This window comes from Tachyglossus aculeatus, chromosome X1, assembly GCF_015852505.1.
Source record: "Tachyglossus aculeatus isolate mTacAcu1 chromosome X1, mTacAcu1.pri, whole genome shotgun sequence".
Taxonomy (NCBI): Eukaryota; Metazoa; Chordata; class Mammalia; order Monotremata; family Tachyglossidae; genus Tachyglossus; species Tachyglossus aculeatus.
The window spans coordinates 90,556,301-90,575,492 of NC_052101.1; the positions used below are offsets into that span (position 1 = coordinate 90,556,301).

The 19,192-nt window shown below is 45.6% G+C and overlaps 2 protein-coding genes across 2 annotated transcripts in view; one reads left to right on the forward strand and one right to left on the reverse strand.

Annotated features, from left to right (window-relative positions):
- The window catches only part of NT5DC2 (5'-nucleotidase domain containing 2), a 40,290-nt gene extending 36,333 nt beyond the window's left edge, over positions 1–3,957 (reverse strand). Inside the window, exon 1 of the mRNA XM_038771720.1 lies at positions 3,790–3,957. Within this exon, the coding sequence (XP_038627648.1) occupies positions 3,790–3,957 (168 nt within the window). The remainder of the gene's footprint in view (positions 1–3,789) is intronic.
- Positions 3,958–9,704: 5,747 nt separating this feature from the next.
- Positions 9,705–18,769, forward strand: SMIM4 (small integral membrane protein 4). The gene is made up of 3 exons (XM_038772076.1): positions 9,705–9,803; positions 17,051–17,237; positions 18,538–18,769. Exons 2-3 carry the CDS (start codon positions 17,087–17,089, stop codon positions 18,624–18,626), a joined length of 240 nt encoding a protein of 79 aa, XP_038628004.1. The 5' UTR covers positions 9,705–9,803; positions 17,051–17,086; the 3' UTR covers positions 18,627–18,769.
- Positions 18,770–19,192: the final 423 nt, after the last annotated feature.

The following is a 19,192-nucleotide window of genomic DNA, read 5'->3' on the forward strand; positions in this document are numbered from 1 at the left end:
AAGTGCTTAATACAATGCTCTACACATAGTAAGCAGTCAATAAATACCACTGATTGATTGATTGAAAGGAGAATCACCACCTTGGCACAAGTGGATCAAGTGCAAATCTGTTTGCACTGTTTGCAAATCTGAATTGCAGTGTGAGACCATGGGCAAGTCACTTAACTGCTCTGTGCCTCCGTTTCCTCATGTATCTGGTATCTACCCCAATGCCTAGTACAGTGCTTGCCACATAGCAAATGAAGCAGTGTGGCTCAGTGGAAAGAGCTCGGGCTTGGGAGTCAGAGGTCATGGGTTCTAATGCCATTATTCTATTTATATTACTTGTACATATCTATTCTATTTATTTTATTTTGTTAGTATGTTGGGTTTTGTTCTCTGTCTCCCCCTTTTAGACTGTGAGCCCACTGTTGGGTAGGGACTGTCTCTAGATGTTGCCAATTTGTACTTCCCAAGCGCTTAGTACAGTGCTCTGCACATAGTAAGCGCTCAATAAATACGATTGATGATGCCAGTTCTGCTGCCTGTCAGCTGTGTGACTTTGGGCAAGTCACTTAACTTCTCTGTGCCTCAGTTACCTCATCTGTTTAAATGGGGATTGAGACTGTGAGCCCCCCTGGGACAACCTGATCACCTTGTATCCTCCCCAGTGCTTAGAACAGTGCTTTGCACATAGTAAGTGCTTAACAAATGTCATCATTATTATTATTGTTACCCCAGTGCTTAGACCAGTACTTGGCACATAGTAAGCACTTAAATACCATCATTAAATATCACAGTTATGTACATGTAAAGATTGTCCCTTGCTTCGCTATTGCATTTGCTGCTCTCAAAACCTGCTGCCATTTTCATTTCTCCCTCTTAGTGTCATGAACTCAAAGCCCCTGTTCTCAGAGTCATCAATTTCAAATTTCATGCACCAGCCCACAAGGAGTTTACAACCTAGAGGGGGAGACAGGCATTAATATAAATTTTATAAAAATATTTACTTACCTCTCCTAGGGTCCTACTAGTGCAGCTGATAGTAGACATCCTCAGTGGTCAGAAGGTCCAGTACCAATGCTGGTCATTTTAAGACCATTTCTCCTGATCTATTTCAGCCTTGACCCAATTTGGTTCAGAGCTCAAACGTGGGAGTTTTTCCATCAGGAAGGGACACATTGAAACAAATCAAGCAATGTGGCACAGCTGTGGGCAGGCTCGTCTGGCTATTGTGGCTGGCTCCCAAGAGTCCACAACTGTGCCACATTACTTGCTTGTCAGTTTCACACAGATCACCCACCAGCATTTATTCTGTGCCCGTTTTGCTCATGGCACTGGAAGTAGGTGTGCTATCGATCAATCTTATTTATTGAGTGCTTACTGTATGCAGAGCACGTTACTAAGTGCTTGGGAGAGTAGGACACAACCTTATAATAAATACATTCCCAGCCCACAGTGAGTTTCTCTCTCCTTCTCAAAACCCAGTATCAGGCAGTAAAAGTTCCATAACTCAGAGACTGCTTATCCAGTTTGTCGATTGTTCAGGGCCTTAACTTGTTCTCCCACTGGTTCCCTACCTTATGGCTTTTTCCCTGTTCATTAGCACCTTCACCAGTGGGTGTACAAGAGAAAATAAAATAAGATGAAACTCAAGCCAATTCAATTTGCTTTCCGTTTCTAGTTGGTAAAGGTTTGATGGGAAAATAAATTTGAAAGTATTGGCTAAAGTTAGATGTGGTGATTATCTGCGGACTGAACTAACCCGGCTATCCCTCTCCCTATTGCCATGGATAATAGAGAGTAAGATGAATGAATTTGAGTAGCATCAAAAGTACCTTACAATCAGTTTCATTATTATACCCTTTTTGAACGGTGCTATTATAAAACAGGTCACTCTGTGAAGCTCGTTGAGCAGGGGAGGAGAGGAAAGAGAGGAGGGGAGGACAGTAAAGGAGGGGAGGAAGAGAGGACAGGAGGGAGGAGGGGAGGAGAGGACTCCCTTTCACATCAACTTGACTCGCTCCCTTTGCTCTTCCCCCCTCTCCCTGCCCCATAGCACTTATGTATATAGCTGTAATTTTATTTATTTTTATTGATGTATCTCCCATTCCCCCCACCACCCGCCCCAGACTGTGAGCTTGTTGTGGGCAAGGGTTGTCTCTATTGCTGTACTGTAATAATAATAATATAATGATGGTATTTGTTAAGCACTTACTATGTGCCAAGCACTGTTTTAAGCGCTGGGATAGATACAAGGTTATCAGGTTGTCCCCCGTGGGTCTCACAGTCTTAATCCCCATTTTACAGATGACGTAACTGAGGTACAGAGAAGTTAAGTGACTCGCCCAAAGTCACACAGCTATCAAGTGGCGGAGTCAGAATTAGAACGCATGACCTCTGACTCCCAAGCCCATGCTCTTTCCACTAATCAATCAATCAATCATATTTATTGAGCTCTTACTGTGTGCAGAGCACTGTACTAAGTGCTTGAGAAGTACAAGTTGGCAACATATAGAGACGGTCCCTACCCAACAGTGGGCTCACAGTCTAGAAGGGGGAGACAGAGAACAAAACAAAACATACTAACAAAATAAAATAAATAGAATAGATATGTACAAGTAAAATAAATAAATAGAGTAATAAATATGTACAAACATATATACATATATACAGGTGCTGTGGGGAAGGGAGAGGGGGACGAGAGGGAGAGGAAGGAGGGGGCTCAGTCTGGGAAGGCCTCCTGGAGGAGGTGAGCTCTCAGTAGGGCCGTGAAGGGAGGAAGAGAGCTAACTTGGCGGATGTGGGGAGGGAGGGCATTCCAGGCCGGGGGTCGGCAGTGGGACAGGCGAGAACAACGCACGGTGAGGAGATTAGCGGCAGAAGAGCGGAGGGTGCGGGCTGGGCTGTAGAAAGAGAGAAGGGAGGTGAGGTAGGAGGGGGGCGAGGTGATGGAGAGCCTTGAAACCCAGGGTGAGGAGTTTTTGCCTGATGCGTAGGTTGATTGGTAGCCACTGGAGATTTTTGAGGAGGGGAGTAACATGCCCAGAGCGTTTCTGGACAAAGACAATCTGGGCAGTGGCGTGAAGTGTGGATTGAAGTGGGGAGAGACAAGAGGATGGGAGATCGGAGAGGAGGCTGATACAGTAGTCCAGACGGGATAGGATGAGAGCTTGAACGAGCAGGGTAGCGGTTTGGAGGGAGAGGAAAGGGCGAATCTTGGCAATGTTGCGGAGCTGAGACCGGCAGGATTTGGTGACGGCTTGGATGTGAGGGGTGAACGAGAGAGTGGAGTCGAGGATGACAGCAAGGTTGCGGGCTTGTGAGACGGGAAGGATGGTAGTGCCGTCAACGGTGATGGGAAAGTCAGGGAGAGGGCAGGGTTTGGGAGGGAAAACAAGGAGTTCAGTCTTGGAAATGTTGCGTTTTAGGTGGTGGGCAGACATCCAGATGGAGATGTCCAGAAGGCAGGAGGGGATGCGAGCCTGGAGGGAGGGGGAGAGAGCAGGGACAGAGATGTAGATTTGGGTGTCATCAGCGTAGAGATGAAAGTTGAAGCCGTGGGAGCGACTAAGCCACACTGCTTCTCTTTCTGTACTTTCCCAAGCACTTAGTACAGTGCTCTGCACACAGTAAGCACTCAATAAATACAATTGAATGAATGAATGAATGGGAAGAGGGAACGGGAGAGGAGGAGACCTGCTGTCAGCCAACCTCAGCTCTGGCCCTCCCCTCCCTTCCATCCAGGGAGACTTCCAGTCTAGCTCTAAGGATGCAACTTCAGCCCCATTCTAAAAACGGTTCTGATACCACCTCGGAGGAGAAATGTGCTAGAAGATAGGCCCTGTTTCCGGAGCACGCATGCCCCTTTCCCTTCTCTGGCACAAAATGTGGAGTGGCATGTGTCTGGGGTAAAAAGACCAATTTTGAAATCCAACCCAAAAGCTTCAGCAGGCCATGGGCGGCCAACACACCCATGTTCACAATTACACCAAGTGCTCAGTACCCACAGCCTCTACAGTGAAGAGTCCCATGCCAATGCCCCCCATTGCCAAGAAGTAAAACCAAACCCAATAGCGGTAAGGCCCAATAAATCTTGAGGAAAGTGTAACAGATGGGCTTGCAAGACTGTTTTTATAGCCACTTAGTGACTGAACCAAATCCTCATTGTGGGCAGGGAACGTGTCTACCAACTGTTGCTATCGTATGCTCCTAAGTGCTTAGTACAGTGCTCTGCACAGTTAGTGCTCAATAAATACCACTGATGATGACTGCAAGCTTGACCCGGCTTCCCTGAACCCCCACTCAACAGCCAGTGGGATCCCAGCTGTTACCCTGTAGAGTGTCTTGCATATCAAAGATGCAGTGGAATCAATCGACCATCAGTCACATTTATTGAGTGTTTACTGTGTGCAGGGCACTGTACTAAGCACTTGGGAGAGTACAACACAACAACAACAACAACAACATAACAGACCCTGCCCACAAGGATCTTACAGTCTAGATGGGGAGAACACTTCTCTGCACCTCGGTTTCCTCCTCTGTAAAATGGGGATTAAATTCTACTCCCTCCTACTTAAAATGTGAACCCCATGTTGGACAGGGACTGTGTCCAAACTGATTGTCGTGTATCTACCCCAGTGCTTAGTAAATGCCATCGTAGTGCTTGGCATATAGCATTTGGCAAGTACTATAATAATTGTTACCATAATAATCATTACAATGCAATAGAGTTGGTAGACATTTCACTGACCACAAGGAGATGACACTCTAGAGGGGGAGACAGACATTAAAATAAATTATGAATAGGTCCATAAATGCTGTGGGACTCAGGGTGGGGTGAATAATGAGTGTTTAAAGTGTAGACCCAAGTGCACAGGCATTTGTAGCATCATCTTTGAACCCAAGGGACAGCTATATGTAAGACAATAAGCCAGACTCTCCACTTTAAGGCTGCTGGCCAGCAACAAAATGAACACGCTTTCAGCCTGAAGGAATTGCTGACTTTTCTTCTCCTCTTTCCCTTTCTCCCAATCCAGAAGGTCCAAAATTAAAGGGAAATTAGAGACGAAGAGGGAAAAAGGCAGGAATGTTAGAAGTCCTTCCCTAACCACGGGAATGGATGTCTAGGGGCACAGCCCTGCCATAGTTCCTGCCAGGGGCAGAATGAACCATTAGTATCTTTCTTTTTTCTGGTAAAGTGTCGTGCTGTATCCAGATAGGAACAGGTGGTTGAAAGAAAGTTTCTTAATTCTCCAACTGCATTCTATCCAAAACAGATAGTGCAAACAAAATCTTTCACAGAACTGAGTATATTGTGCTACTGTGAGCCCCGTGTGGGACAGTCCCTGTGTCCAACCCGATTTTCTTGTATCCACCCCAGTGCTTAGTACAGTGCCTGGCACATAGTAAGTGCTTAACAAATACATTTATTTGTATTACTACTACTACAAATAATAATGACAAAGGTACTTGTTGAGCACTTACTACATGCCAATCACTGTATATAACAGTTACCCATGTTCACTGAAAACTGAACAGGAGGAAATGGACTTTTAAACTAGCAGGAGAGATGTGGGCTAGCCATCAGGATGAACTTCTTGACTATCAGACAGTTGAAACACTGGAATAGCCTGCCAAAGAGAGTTGCATAGGTACCATCTGCCCTGGATGGTTCCACTGGACAGCTGGTTTCCTGTTAGTGCTTGGCACATAGTGAGTGAACAAATACCATTATTATTATTGTTGTTTTTGTTGTTGTTGTTGTTATCTAGGAGTTATAAAGACCAAAGACCTGGGAGTTAGAAGACCTGAGGGTTTTTTTAATGGTATTTGTTAAGTGCTTACAGTGTATCAAACACTGTTCTAAGCAGCGGGGTAAGTACAAGTTAATTAGGTCAGATTCAATCCCTGTCCTCCATGGGGTTCTCAATCTAACTCAGTCTAACTCCTTCTACAGCTCCGCACCCTCCGCTTCTCTGCCGCTAATCTCCTCACCGTGCCTCGTTCTCGCCTGTCCCGCCATCGACCCCCGGCCCACGTCATCCCCCTGGCCTGGAATGCCCTCCCTCCCCACATCCGCCAAGCTAGCTCTCTTCCTCCCTTCAAGGCCCTACTGAGAGCTCACCTCCTCCAGGAGGCCTTCCCAGACTGAGCCCCCTCCTTCCTCTCCCCCCTCCTCCCCCTCTCCATCCCCCCGCCTTACCTCCTTCCCTTCCCCACAGCACCTGTATATATGTATATATGCTTGTACGTATTTATTACTCTATTTATTTATTTATTTTACTTGTACATATCTATTCTATTTATTTTATTTTGTCAATATGTTTGGTTTTGTTCTCTGTCTCCCCCTTTTAGACTGTGAGCCCACTGCTGGGTAGGGACTGTCTCTATATGTTGCCAACTTGTACTTCCCAAGCGCTTAGTACAGTGCTCTGCATACAGTAAGTGCTCAATAAATACAATTGAATGAATGAATGAATGAATGACAGCACAGGTATTGAACCCCCATTTTATAGTTGGGGAAACTGAGGCATAGAGAAATTAAATGATTTACCCAAGATAAATCAATGGTATTTATTGAGCACTTACTATGTGTAGAGCACTGTACTAAGTGCTTGGGGGAATACAAAAGAATTGGCAGACATGTTCCCCGCCCATAATGAGTTTACAGTCTAGGCACTGCAGGTCAACACAGCAAGCAACTGGCAGAGCTGGGATTAGAACCCAGGTCCTCTGACTCCCAGGGCATGCTGCTTCTCTAATCCCAGCTCTGCCACTTGTCTGCTGACCTTGGGTAAATCACTTCACTTCTCTGTGCTTCAGTTTCCTCATCTGTTAAATGGGCATTAAAGCCGTGAGCCCCATGTGGGACAGGGGCTGTGTCCAACCGGATTTGCTTGTATCCGCCCCAGCGCATAGAACAGTATCTGGAACCCACTGGGAGCTGAACAAATACCATTAAAAACAAAACAAACAGACAAAAAAAAAACCGCGAGTAAGGAAGGGGTATGTCTGTGTGACCTTGGGCAAGTCATTTCACTTCTCAGCACCTCAGTTCCCTCATCTGTAAAATAGGGATTAAAGCTGGGAGCCCTATGGGGGACAGGGACTGCTTCCACTCAGATTTGCTTAGCACAGTGCTTGGCGCATAGTAAACGCTTAACAAATACCGTAATTATTAATAGGGAGAAGCAGTGTAGCTTAGTGGCAAGAGCCCGGGCTTGCCTGTCTACATGTTTTATTTTGTTGTCTGTCTCCCACCTTCTAGACTGTGAGCCCACTGTTGGGTAGGGACTGTCTCTATGTGTTGCCGACTTGTACTTCCCAAGCGCTTAGTACAGTGCTCTGCACACAGTAAGCGCTCAATAAATATGATTGATTGATTGATTAACAAATACCGTAATTATTAATAGGGGGAAGCAGCGTAGCTTAGTGGCAAGAGCCCGGGCTTGCCTGTCTACATGTTTTATTTTGTTGTCGTCTCCCCACTTCTAGACTGTGAGCCCATTGTTGGGTAGGGATCGTCTCTATATGTTGCAGACTTGTACTTCCTAAGCGCTTAGTACAGTGCTCTGCACACAGTAAGCGCTCAATAAATACGATTCAATGGATGAATGAATGAATGGATGTGTCAGAGGTCGTAGGTTCTAATCCTCATTCCGCCACTTGTCTGGTGTGTGAACTTGGGCAAGCCACCTCACTTTTCTGTGCCTCAGTTCCCTCATCTGGAAAATGGGGTGACTGTGAGCACCTGACAAACTTGCATCACCCCCAGCGCTTAGAAGCAGCGTGGCTCAGTGGAAAGAGCACGGGCTTTGGAGTCCGAGGTCATGGGTTCGAATCCCGACTCCTCCACATGTCTGCTGTGTGATCTTGGGCAAGTCACTTAACTGGGCCTCAGTTACCTCATCTGTAAAATGGGGATCATCATCATCATCATCAATCGTATTTATTGAGTGCTTACTGTGTGCAGAGCACTGTACTAAGCGCTTGGGAAGTACAAGTTGGCAACATATAGAGACAGTCCCTACCCAGCAGTGGGCTCACATCATCATCATCATCATCAATCGTATTTATTGAGCGCTTACTGTGTGCAGAGCACTGTACTAAGCACTTGGGAAGTACAAGTTGGCAACATATAGAGACAGTCCCTACCCAGCAGTGGGCTCACAGTCTAAAAGGGGGAGACAGAGAACAAAACCAAACATACTAACAAAATAAAATAAATAGAATAGATATGTACAAGTAAAATCAATCGAGTAATAAATATGTATTTATTTACATATTGAGGGTGAGGTGATGGATGAAGACCGTGAGCCCCACGTGGGACAACCTGATGATCCTGTATCCTCCCCAGCGCTTAGAACAGTGCTTTGCATCATCATCATCATCAATCATATTTATCGAGTGCTTACTATGTGCAGAGCACTGTACTAGGCGCTTGGGAAGTACAAATTGGCAACATATAGAGACAGTCCCTACCCGTAACAAAATAAAATAAATAGAATAATCAATCAATCAATCAATCAATCGTATTTATTGAGCGCTTACTATGTGCAGAGCACTGTACTAAGCGCTTGGGAAGTACAAATTGGCATCACATAGAGACAGTCCCTACCCAACAGTAGGCTCACAGTCTAAAAGGGGGAGACAGAGAACAGAACCAAACATACCAACAAAATAAAATAAGTAGGATAGAAATGTACAAGTAAAATAAATAAATAAATAAATAGAGTAATAAATATGTACAACCATATATACATATATACAGGTGCTGTGGGGAAGGGGAGGAGGTAAGACGGGGGGATGGAGAGGGGGACGAGGGGGAGAGGAAAGAAGGGGCTCAGTCTGGGAAGGCCTCCTGGAGGAGGTGAGCTCTCAGCAGGGCCTTGAAGGGAGGAAGAGAGCTAGCTTGGCGGATGGGCTAGCTATGTACAAGTAAAATAAATAAATAAATAGAGTAATAATAGAGTAATATTAATAGAGTAATATTAATAGGGTAATAGAGTAATAATTTGCACATAGTAAGCGCTTAACAAATACTAATTATTATTATTATTATTACTAGAACAGTGCTTGGCACGTAGTAGACGCTCACAGCTTTTAGACTGTGAGCCCACTGTTGGGGAGGGACCGTCTCTATATGTTGCCAACTTGTACTTCCCAAGCGCTTAGTACAGTGCTCCGCACATAGTAAGCGCTCGTGGCTCAGTGGGAAGAGCACGGGCTTTGGAGTCAGAGATCATGGGTTCAAATCCCGGCTCTGCCAACTGTCAGCTGTGTGACTTTGGGCAAGTCACTTCACTTCTCTGTGCCTCAGTTACCTCAGCTGTGAAATGGGGCTTAAAACCGTGAGCCCCCTGTGGGACAACTTGATCACCTTGTAACCTCCCCCAGCGCTTAGAACAGTGCTTTGCACATAGTAAGCGCTTAACAGATGCCATCACCACCATAAATATGATTGATTGATTGATTAACAGATACCATCGTCATCACTATTCTAGACCGTGAGCCCGTTGGTGGGCAGGGGCCGTCTCTGTGGCCAACTTGGCCTTCCCGAGCGCTTAGCGCAGTGCTCTGTTCACAGTGGGCGCTCAATAAATACGACTGAATGAGTGAATTTAGGGCTGAGGGACGGACGGGGAGCGTGAGGGGGAAGAGGAAGCTCCCCTCACTGCCATCCATGTGCAAATCCGGCGCCGCCTTGGAAGCTCCGCCCTTTTAACCTCTGCCTCGGAAGCTTTTCTCGGGCCTAGGACGCCTTGTTGTTACCGCCGGGCCCTTTCTCTCTCCCCGTGGCCCCCAACTTTGCTCGACGAAAGGTAAGTTCATCCATTTATTCATTCAATCGTATTTATTGAGCGCTTACCGTGTGCAGAGCACTGTACTAAGCGCTTGGGAAGTACAAGTGGGCAGCACATAGAGACGGTCCCTACCCAACAGCGGGCTCACAGTCTAGAAGTTCTCCTTCTCTCCCCTCTGCCCCTCGGGTGACAGCCGACTTCTCAGTTTAGAGGTTACCCTGACCGTTGCTCCAATCAATCAATCAATCATATTTATTGAGCGCTTACTGTGTGCAGAGCACTGTACTAAGCGCTTTGGAATTGGCAGCATATAGAGACAGTCCCTACCCAACATGGGGCTCACAGTCTAAAAGGGGGAAGGACTTCCCCCCCCGGGATCCGGGCAGGATAATAATCATAATACTTTTATGACTGTGAGCCCACTGTTGGGTAGGGACTGTCTCTATATGTTGCCAATTTGTACTTCCCAAGCGCTTAGTACAGTGCTCTGCACATAGTAAGCGCTCAATAAATACGATTGATGATGATGATGATGATGATAATAGCATTTGTTAAGCGCCTGCTATGTGCCAAACACTGTTCTGAGCCCTGGGATAGAGACAGGGTCATCATCATCATCATCATCATCATCAATCGTATTTATTGAGCGCTTACTATGTGCAGAGCACTGTACTAAGCGCCTGGGAAGTACAAATTGGCAACATCTAGAGACAGTCCCTACCCAGCAGCGGGCTCACAGTCTAAAAGGGGGAGACGGAGAACAAAACCAAACATACTAACAAAATAAAATAAATAGAATAGATATATACAAATAAAATAAATAAATAAATAGAGTAAAAAAATATGTACAAACATATATACATATGTTTCTCCTTGTCTCCCCTCGGGTGACAGCTGACTTCTCAGTTTAGAGGTTGCCCTGACGGTTGCTCCAATCAATCAATCAATCAATCATATTTACTGAGCGCTTACTATGTGCAGAGCACTGTACTAAGCGCTTGGGAAGTACAAGTTGGCAACATATAGAGACAGTCCCTACCCAACATGGGGCTCACAGTCTAAAAGGGGGAAGGACTTCCCCCCCGGGATCCGGGCAGGATAATAATCATAATACTTTTATGACTGTGAGCCCACTGTTGGGTAGGGACTGTCTCTATATGTTGCCAATTTGTACTTCCCAAGCGCTTAGTACAGTGCTCTGCACATAGTAAGCGCTCAATAAATACGATTGATGATGATGATGATGATAATAGCATTTGTTAAGCGCCTGCTATGTGCCAAACACTGTTCTGAGCCCTGGGATAGAGACAGGGTCATCATCATCATCATCATCATCAATCGTATTTATTGAGCGCTTACTATGTGCAGAGCACTGTACTAAGCGCTTGGGAAGTACAAATTGGCAACATCTAGAGACAGTCCCTACCCAACAGCGGGCTCACAGTCTAAAAGGGGGAGACAGAGAACAAAACCAAACATACTAACAAAATAAAATAGAATAGATATGTACAAATAAAATAAATAGAGTAAAAAAATATGTACAAACATATATACATATGTTTCTCCTTCTCTCCCCTCTGCCCCTCGGGTGACAGTCGACTTCTCAGTTTAGAGGTTACCCTGACGGTTGCTCCAATCAATCAATCAATCATATTGAGCGCTTACTGTGTGCAGAGCACTGTACTAAGCGCTTTGGAATTGGCAACATATAGAGACAGTCCCTACCCAACATGGGGCTCACAGTCTAAAAGGGGGAAGGACTTCCCTCCCCCGGGATCCGGGCAGGATAATAATCATAATACTTTTATGACTGTGAGCCCACTTGGGTAGGGACTGTCTCTATATGTTGCCAATTTGTACTTCCCAAGCGCTTAGTACAGTGCTCTGCACATAGTAAGCACTCAATAAATACGATTGACGATGATGATGAAGATGATGATAATAGCATTTGTTAAGCGCCTGCTATGTGCCAAACACTGTTCTGAGCCCTGGGATAGAGACAGGGTCATCATCATCATCATCAGTCGTATTTATTGAGCGCTTACTATGTGCAGAGCACTGTACTAAGCGCTTGGGAAGTCCAAATTGGCAACATCTAGAGACAGTCCCTACCCAACAGCGGGCTCACAGACTAAAAGGGGGAGACAGAGAACAAAACCAAACATACTAACAAAATAAAATAAATAGAATAGATATGTACAAATAAAATAAATAAATAAATAGAGTAAAAAAATATGTACAAACATATATACATATGTTTCTCCTTCTCTCCCCTCTGCCCCTCGGGTGACAGCCGACTTCTCAGTTTAGAGGTTACCCTGACGGTTGCTCCAATCAATCAATCAATTATATTGAGCGCTTACTATGTGCAGAGCACTGTACTAAGCGCTTTGGGAAGTACAAATTGGCAACATATAGAGACAGTCCCTACCCAGCATGGGGCTCACAGTCTAAAAGGGGGAAGGACTTCCCCCCCGGGATCTGGGCAGGATAATAATCATAATACTTTTATGACTGTGAGCCCACTGTTGAGTAGGGACTGTCTCTATATGTCCATCCCCCCCATCTTACCTCCTTCCCTTCCCCACAGCACCTGTATATATGTATATATGTTTGTACATATTTTTTACTCTATTTATTTTACTTGTACATATCTATTCTATTTATTTTATTTTGTTAGTATGTGTGGTTTTATTCTCTGTTTCCCCCTTTTAGACTGTGAGCCCACTGTTGGGTAGGGACTGTCTCTATGTGTTGCCAATTTGTACTTCCCAAGCGCTTAGTACAGTGCTCTGCACATAGTAAGCGCTCAATAAATACGATTGATGATAATGATAGTAAGCGCTCAATAAATACGATTGATGATGGTGATGATAGCATTTGTTAAGCGCCTGCTATGTGCCAAACACTGTTCTAAGCCCTGGGATAGAGACAGGGTCATCAGGTTGTCCCACGTGGGGGCTCACAGTCTTCATCCCCATTTTCCAGATGAGAGAACCGAGGCACAGAATAATCAATCAATCAGTCGTATTTATTGAGCGCTTACTGTGTGCGGAGCACTGCACTAAGCGCTTGGGAAGTACAAGTTGGCAACATATAGAGAGTCCCTACCCAACAGTGGGCTCACAGTCTAATAATAATAATGATGACAGTTATTAAGCGCTTACTATGTACAAAGCACTGTTCTAAGCGCCGGGGAGGTTACAAGGTGATCTTCTTGTCCTACTGGGGGTCTCACAGTCTTAATCCCCATTTTACAAATGAGATAACTGAGGCACAGAGAAGTGAAGTGATTTACGCAAGGTCACCCAGTTGACAAGCGGCGGAGCCGGGCTGAGAACCCGCGACCTCCGACTCCCAAACCCGGACTCTCGCCACTGAGCCCCGCCGCTTCCGATCTCCTTGAATCTTCTTCAGTTAATCAATCAATCGTATTTATTGAGCGCTTACTGTGTGCAGAGCACTATACTAAGTGCTTGGGAAGTACAAGTTGGCAACATATAGAGACGGTCCCTACCCAACAGTGGGCTCACAGTCTAGAAGGGGGAGACAGAGTACAAAACAAAACATATCAACAAAATAAAATAAATAGAATAGATATGTACAAGTAAAATAAATAGAGTAATAAATATGTACAAACATATCTACATATATACAGGTGCTGTGGGGAAGGGACGGAGGTAAGATGGGGGGGATGGAGGGGGGACGAGGGGGAGAGGAAGGAAGGGGCTCAGTCTGGGAAGGCCTCCTGGAGGAGGTGAGCGCTCAGTAGGGCCGTGAAGGGAGGAAGAGAGCTAACTTGGCGGATTTGGGGAGGGAGGGCATTCCAGGCCGGGGGTCGACGGCGGGACAGGCGAGAACGAGGCACGGTGAGGAGATTAGCGGCAGAGGAGCGGAGGGTGCGGGCTGGGCTGTAGGAGTAGAGAAGGGAGGTGAGGTAGAAGGGGGCGAGGGGATGGACAGCCTTGAAGCCCAGGGTGAGGAGTTTCTGCCTGATGCATAGGTTGATTGGTAGCCAGTGGAGATTTTTAGGAGGGGAGTAACATGCCCAGAGCGTTTCTGGACAAAGACATTCCGGGCAGCGGCGTGAAGTATGGATTGAAGTGGGGAGAGACAAGAGGATGGGAGATCGGAGAGGAGGCTGATACAGTAGTCCAGACAGGATAGGATGAGAGCTTGAACGAGCAGGGTAGCTGTTTGGATGGAGAGGAAAGGGTGGATCTTGGCAATGTTGCGGAGCTGAGACCGGCAGGTTTTGGTGACGGCTTGGATGTGAGGGGTGAACGAGAGAGTGGAGTCGAGGATGACACCAAGGTTGCGGGCCTGTGAGATGGGAAGGATGGTAGTGCCGTCAACAGTGATGGGAAAGTCAGGGAGAGGGCAGGGTTTGGGAGGGAAGACAAGGAGTTCAGTCTTGACCATGTTGAGTTTTAGGTGGTGGGCAGACGTCCAGATGGAGGTATCCTGAAGGCAGGAGGAGATCGAGCCTGGACGGAGGGGGAGAGAGCAGGGGCAGAGATGTAGATTTGGGTGTCATCAGCATAGAGATGATAGTTGAAGCCATGGGAGCGAATGAGGTCACCAAGGGAGTGAGTGTAGATCGAGAACAGAAGGGGACCAAGAACTGAACCTTGAGGAACCCCCACAGTAAGGGGATGGGAGGGGGAGGAGGAGCCTGCAAAAGAGACTGAGAATGAATGACCAGAGAGATGAGGAGAACCAGGAGAGGACGGAGTCTGTGAAGCCAATGTTGGATAGTGTGTTGAGGAGAAAGGGGTGGTCCACAGTGTCGAAGGCAGCTGAGAGGTCGAGGAGGATTAGGATAGAGTATGAGCCGTTGGATTTGGCAAGCAGGAGGTCAGGGGGTCTTCGGTTTAACACGGCTCTTTCCACAAAGCCACGCTGCTTCCCCGAAAGGCATCAGAATTATTTTGGTCTGCTGTGTGACCTTGGGCAAATCACTTCACTTCTCTGTGCCTCGGTTACCTCCTCTGTAAAATGGGGATTAAGACTGTGAGCCCCACGTGGGACAACCTGATCACCTTGTATCTACCCCAGCGCTTAGAACGGTGCTTGCCACATAGTAAGCGCTTAACGAACACTTATTATTATTCATTCATTCATTCAATCGTATTTATTGAGCACTTACTATATGTAGAGCACTGTACTAAGCGCTTGGGAGAGGACAACGCAACAGTCACATGCTCTGCCTACAGCGAGCTTACAGTCTAGAGTGGGAAGACAGACAGCAATACAAATAAACAATCTATCAGTGGTACTTATTGAGCGCTTAGCGTGTGCTATAGCTTTGGCGATTTCAGACCGACCCCTTTTTGCCCTCCTAGAGCCTTTAAAGCCCCATGTCCTTCCACTTCCCTGGATGCCCCAGGGCAAGTACAGTGTCACTTCTTAATGGTATTTAATAATAATGATGGCATTTGTTAAGCGCTTACTATGTGCCGAGCACTGTTCTAAGCGCTGAGGAAGATACAAGGTAATCATGTTGTCCCCCGTGGGGCTCACGGTCTTAATCCCCATTTTACAGATGAGGTAACTGAGGTGCGGAGAAGTCAAGTGACCTGCCCAAAGCCACACAGCAGACAAGTGGCAGAGGTGGGATTAGAACTCACGACCTCTGACTCCCAAGCCCATGCTCTTTCCACTACGCTGTGCTATTTGTTAAACCCTTACTATCGTGCCAGGCACTTTACTGAACGCTGGGATAGATACAAGATAATCAGAATGGAAACAGTCCCACTTGGGGCTCACAGTCTTATTCTCCATTTTCCAGATGAGGTAACTGAGGCACAGAGAAGTGAAATGTCTTGCCCAAGATCCCACAGCAGTCTAGTGGCAGATCCAGGATTAGAACCCAGGTCCTTCTGACTCCCAGGCCCGTCCTCTATCTACTAGACCACACTGCTTCTCGAGTCTCCCAACTCCATTTTATCAATCGATTGTATTTATTGAGTGCTTACTGTGTGCAGAGCACTGTACTAAGCGCTTGGGAGAGTGCATTACAATAGAGTTGGTAGATACGTTCCTTGCCCACGACGGGGGATGTTGTATTCTCCCAAGTGCTCAGAACAGTGCTCTCTGCACCCAGTAGGTGCTCAACAAATAGCATTCAGTTGCCTTGAGTGGACTTTCCCACTCCTCCCCTTTCACCTGCTCAGGAGTAGAACCGAGCTGGTGGCATCTTCCAAATGTCAGTGCAGCTTGGGCATTTAGTAGATGTCACCATTATTTTTAAAGCCTACATATTCTGATTGACTTTAAAAGGAGAGAAGATGAGGCAGAATTGTGACAGGAGTTCCCAGAGAGGGAGGTGAAAAATTCTGCAGATGCTCCAGTGCTAACACGCAGAGGCTTAAGAAAGAGAATAATAATAATGATGGCATTTATTAAGCACTTACTATGTGCAAAGCACTGTTCTAAGCGCTGGGGAGGTTACAGGGTGATCAGGTTGTCCTATGGGGGGCTCACAGTCTTAATCCCCATTTTCCAGATGAGGTGACTGAGGCACAGAGAAGTTGTGTGACTTTCCCAGAGTCACACAGCTGACAATTGGCGGAGCTGGGATTTGAACCTATGACCTCTGACTCCAAAGCCCGTGCTCTTTCCACTGAGCCACGCTGCTTCAGATTTTTTCTGAAACTCCCCTCAACCCCCATGGAGTGATTTGCAAATACTTCAGCATTTTTATAAGCAGAAGGGAATGGTTTTAGACTGTGAGCCCCTTCTAGACTGTGAACCCCCTTCTAGACTGTGAGCCCACTGTTGGGTAGGGACCGTCTCTATATGTTGCCGACTTGTACTTCCCGAGCGCTTAGTACAGTGCTCTGCACACAGTAAGCGCTCAATAAATGCGATTGATTGATTGATTATAGACCCGGCCTGCCCCTGCCACGACCAAACAGCTATTCGTTTTGAGAAGTGGCACAGGCTAGTGGAAAGACCAGGGGTCTGTTGAGTGACCTTGGGCAAGTCACTTAAGTTCTCAGATCCTCAGTTACCTCATATGTAAAATGGGGATTAAATCCTACTCCCTCCCGCTTAGACCTTCAGCCCCATGTAAAGCAGGGACTATGTCCGACCTGGTTATCTTGTATCTACCCCACTGCTTGGCACATAATAAATGCTCAACAAATAGTATCATTATTGTTTGGAACCAGCGTTAGCCCCAAACTTAGTCTTTGGTTGTTTTGTTTGTTTTTTTTTTTTGTTGTTTTGTTTTTTGTTCCGTGTTGATTGTGTTGTTTCAGTTGCTTTTCCATGGAAACCTGATTGATTTCCTCAAGATGTTTTCAAGAAGAAAAATAAGACAACTTTTACAGCGGGTGCCCGGAAAGGAGCGCTTTGGCATTTACAGGTTTCTTCCTTTCTTCTTTGTCCTCGGGGGAGCTATGGAGTGGTTTATGATCAAGGTCCGGATTGGCCAAGAGACCTTCTGTAAGTCATGGGTTGAGGTGGACCATCTTTTTTTGGTTTTGTGCAGCAACACTCAAGTAGCTCCAGTGTTAGAGAAGCAGTGTGGTCTAGTGGGAAGAGCATGGGCTTGGGAGTCAGAGGACCTGGGTTCTAATCCTGGCTCTGCCCATTGCCTGCTTTGTGGCCTTGGGCAAGTTGCCTCAGTTCTCCGCGCCTCTATACCTGTTCTCCCCTTCTACTTAGACTGAGCCCCGTTCATTCCTACATTGTCATATTTATTGAGCACTTACTGTGTGCAGAGCACTGTACTAAGCCCTTGGAAAGTACAATTCAGCAGTGTGGCTCAGTGGAAAGAGCCCGGGCTTGGGGGTCAGAGGTCATGGGTTCTAATCCCAGCTCCGTCATTTGTCAGCTGTGGGACTTTGGGCAAGTCACTTAACTTCTCTGGGCCTCAGTTGTCTCATCTGTAAAATGGGGATTAAGACTGTGAGCCCCACGTGGGACAACCTGATCACCTTGTATCCCCCCCAGCGCTTAAAACAGTGCTTTGCACATAGTAAGCGCTTAACAAATACTATTATTATTATTATTATTAGAGACAATCCCTACCCAACAACAGACTCACAGTTTAGAAGGGGGAACATGTGAGACAGGGATTGTGTCCAAACCTGATTCACTTTTATCTACCCCAGTGTTTGACATAGAAGTGCTTATCAATACCATAATAGTAAAATAATAATAATAATCATCCCTCCAACTGCTGTCTAAATGGGTGGTATTAAAGTAGTCAGGGTAAGATACCATTTGTTACTGTTTTGGCTCAGACAGCTGTGATGTCGCCTTGGTGCTCATAGACTCTATATTAAAACTAGATAATTTCTGGGTTAGTAGCCAGCGTGGTGAAGTTGTGTTTCCCAAAGGAGGCTTTTCCAGGATTTAACTGTCAATAGGTGATCAGTCAGGAAGCTGGTTTCACACTCCCTGACCCATGTACATCAGACAAACTTTTCTCTTGTGGTAAAATGAGGGGCAAAGATTCATATTAGCTTCAATTTTTTTTTTAGATCTTGTCTATTTTGCAGTGGGCTTTTGAGCCCCTTCCCAAATGCCCTGAAACTGTAACAAGTGATGGGTAGATAATACAGTCCCACTTGAAACAATTCCATTTAATTAATTCAAAAATTGTTTTTAAAATTCTTGGTTTTATTTGGGTATTTTATGTGGAAGTTAGCTTTCAGAGTTTTAGAAATAAGCCCCCAAATGCCAACTTACATTATTTGGTTTCTTGATTTTTCATAATGAATGAATTTATTCCCTACAGATGATGTTTACCGGAGAAAAGAGTCAGAGAGACAGTATCAACGCAGAGTGGAAGAAGCAGCTACTAGATCTTCGCTTTCAGTAAAATGAATGTCTTGAATTGGCTTCAAAAATCATATCGTGAGAAGCCGTACTATGTTTAAACATTTTGAAAGTGGTGAAATGAGTTCTTTCTGCCCGTCTCTCACTAATGAACAGAATGGCCTACATGTGAAATATCATTTTACAAGGTATTTTCAATCTTCATTGTTTTGCTGCTTTAACTCAGTACTCTTACATAAATGAATCAAGATGTAAGCACACTTTTCTGCAGTCTTACTAGGCAAATACGTGAACTGAATCTGGTACTAGGTTTTAATCATTTTTCAGTGTTTGTGGAAATGAGTTGTTTCACATAAGTACAGTTGAACCAAATAGCTTTCGTCCTTCAGTCAGTGGTATTTGAGTGCTTACTGTGTGCAGGGCATGGTACTAAGGCTTGGGAGAGTTACAGTACGGAGTTGGTGATCACAATCCCTGCCCACAACGAGCTTACAGTCTAGAGGACAGTAAGTTTCCTTCCTTCCTTCCTTAAATTTCAATGAAATGCAAAGGCTAACAATTTATGCAAGTTATGTACTACCTTCACAATTGTTGATGTTTTTGAGAGTTGGTAA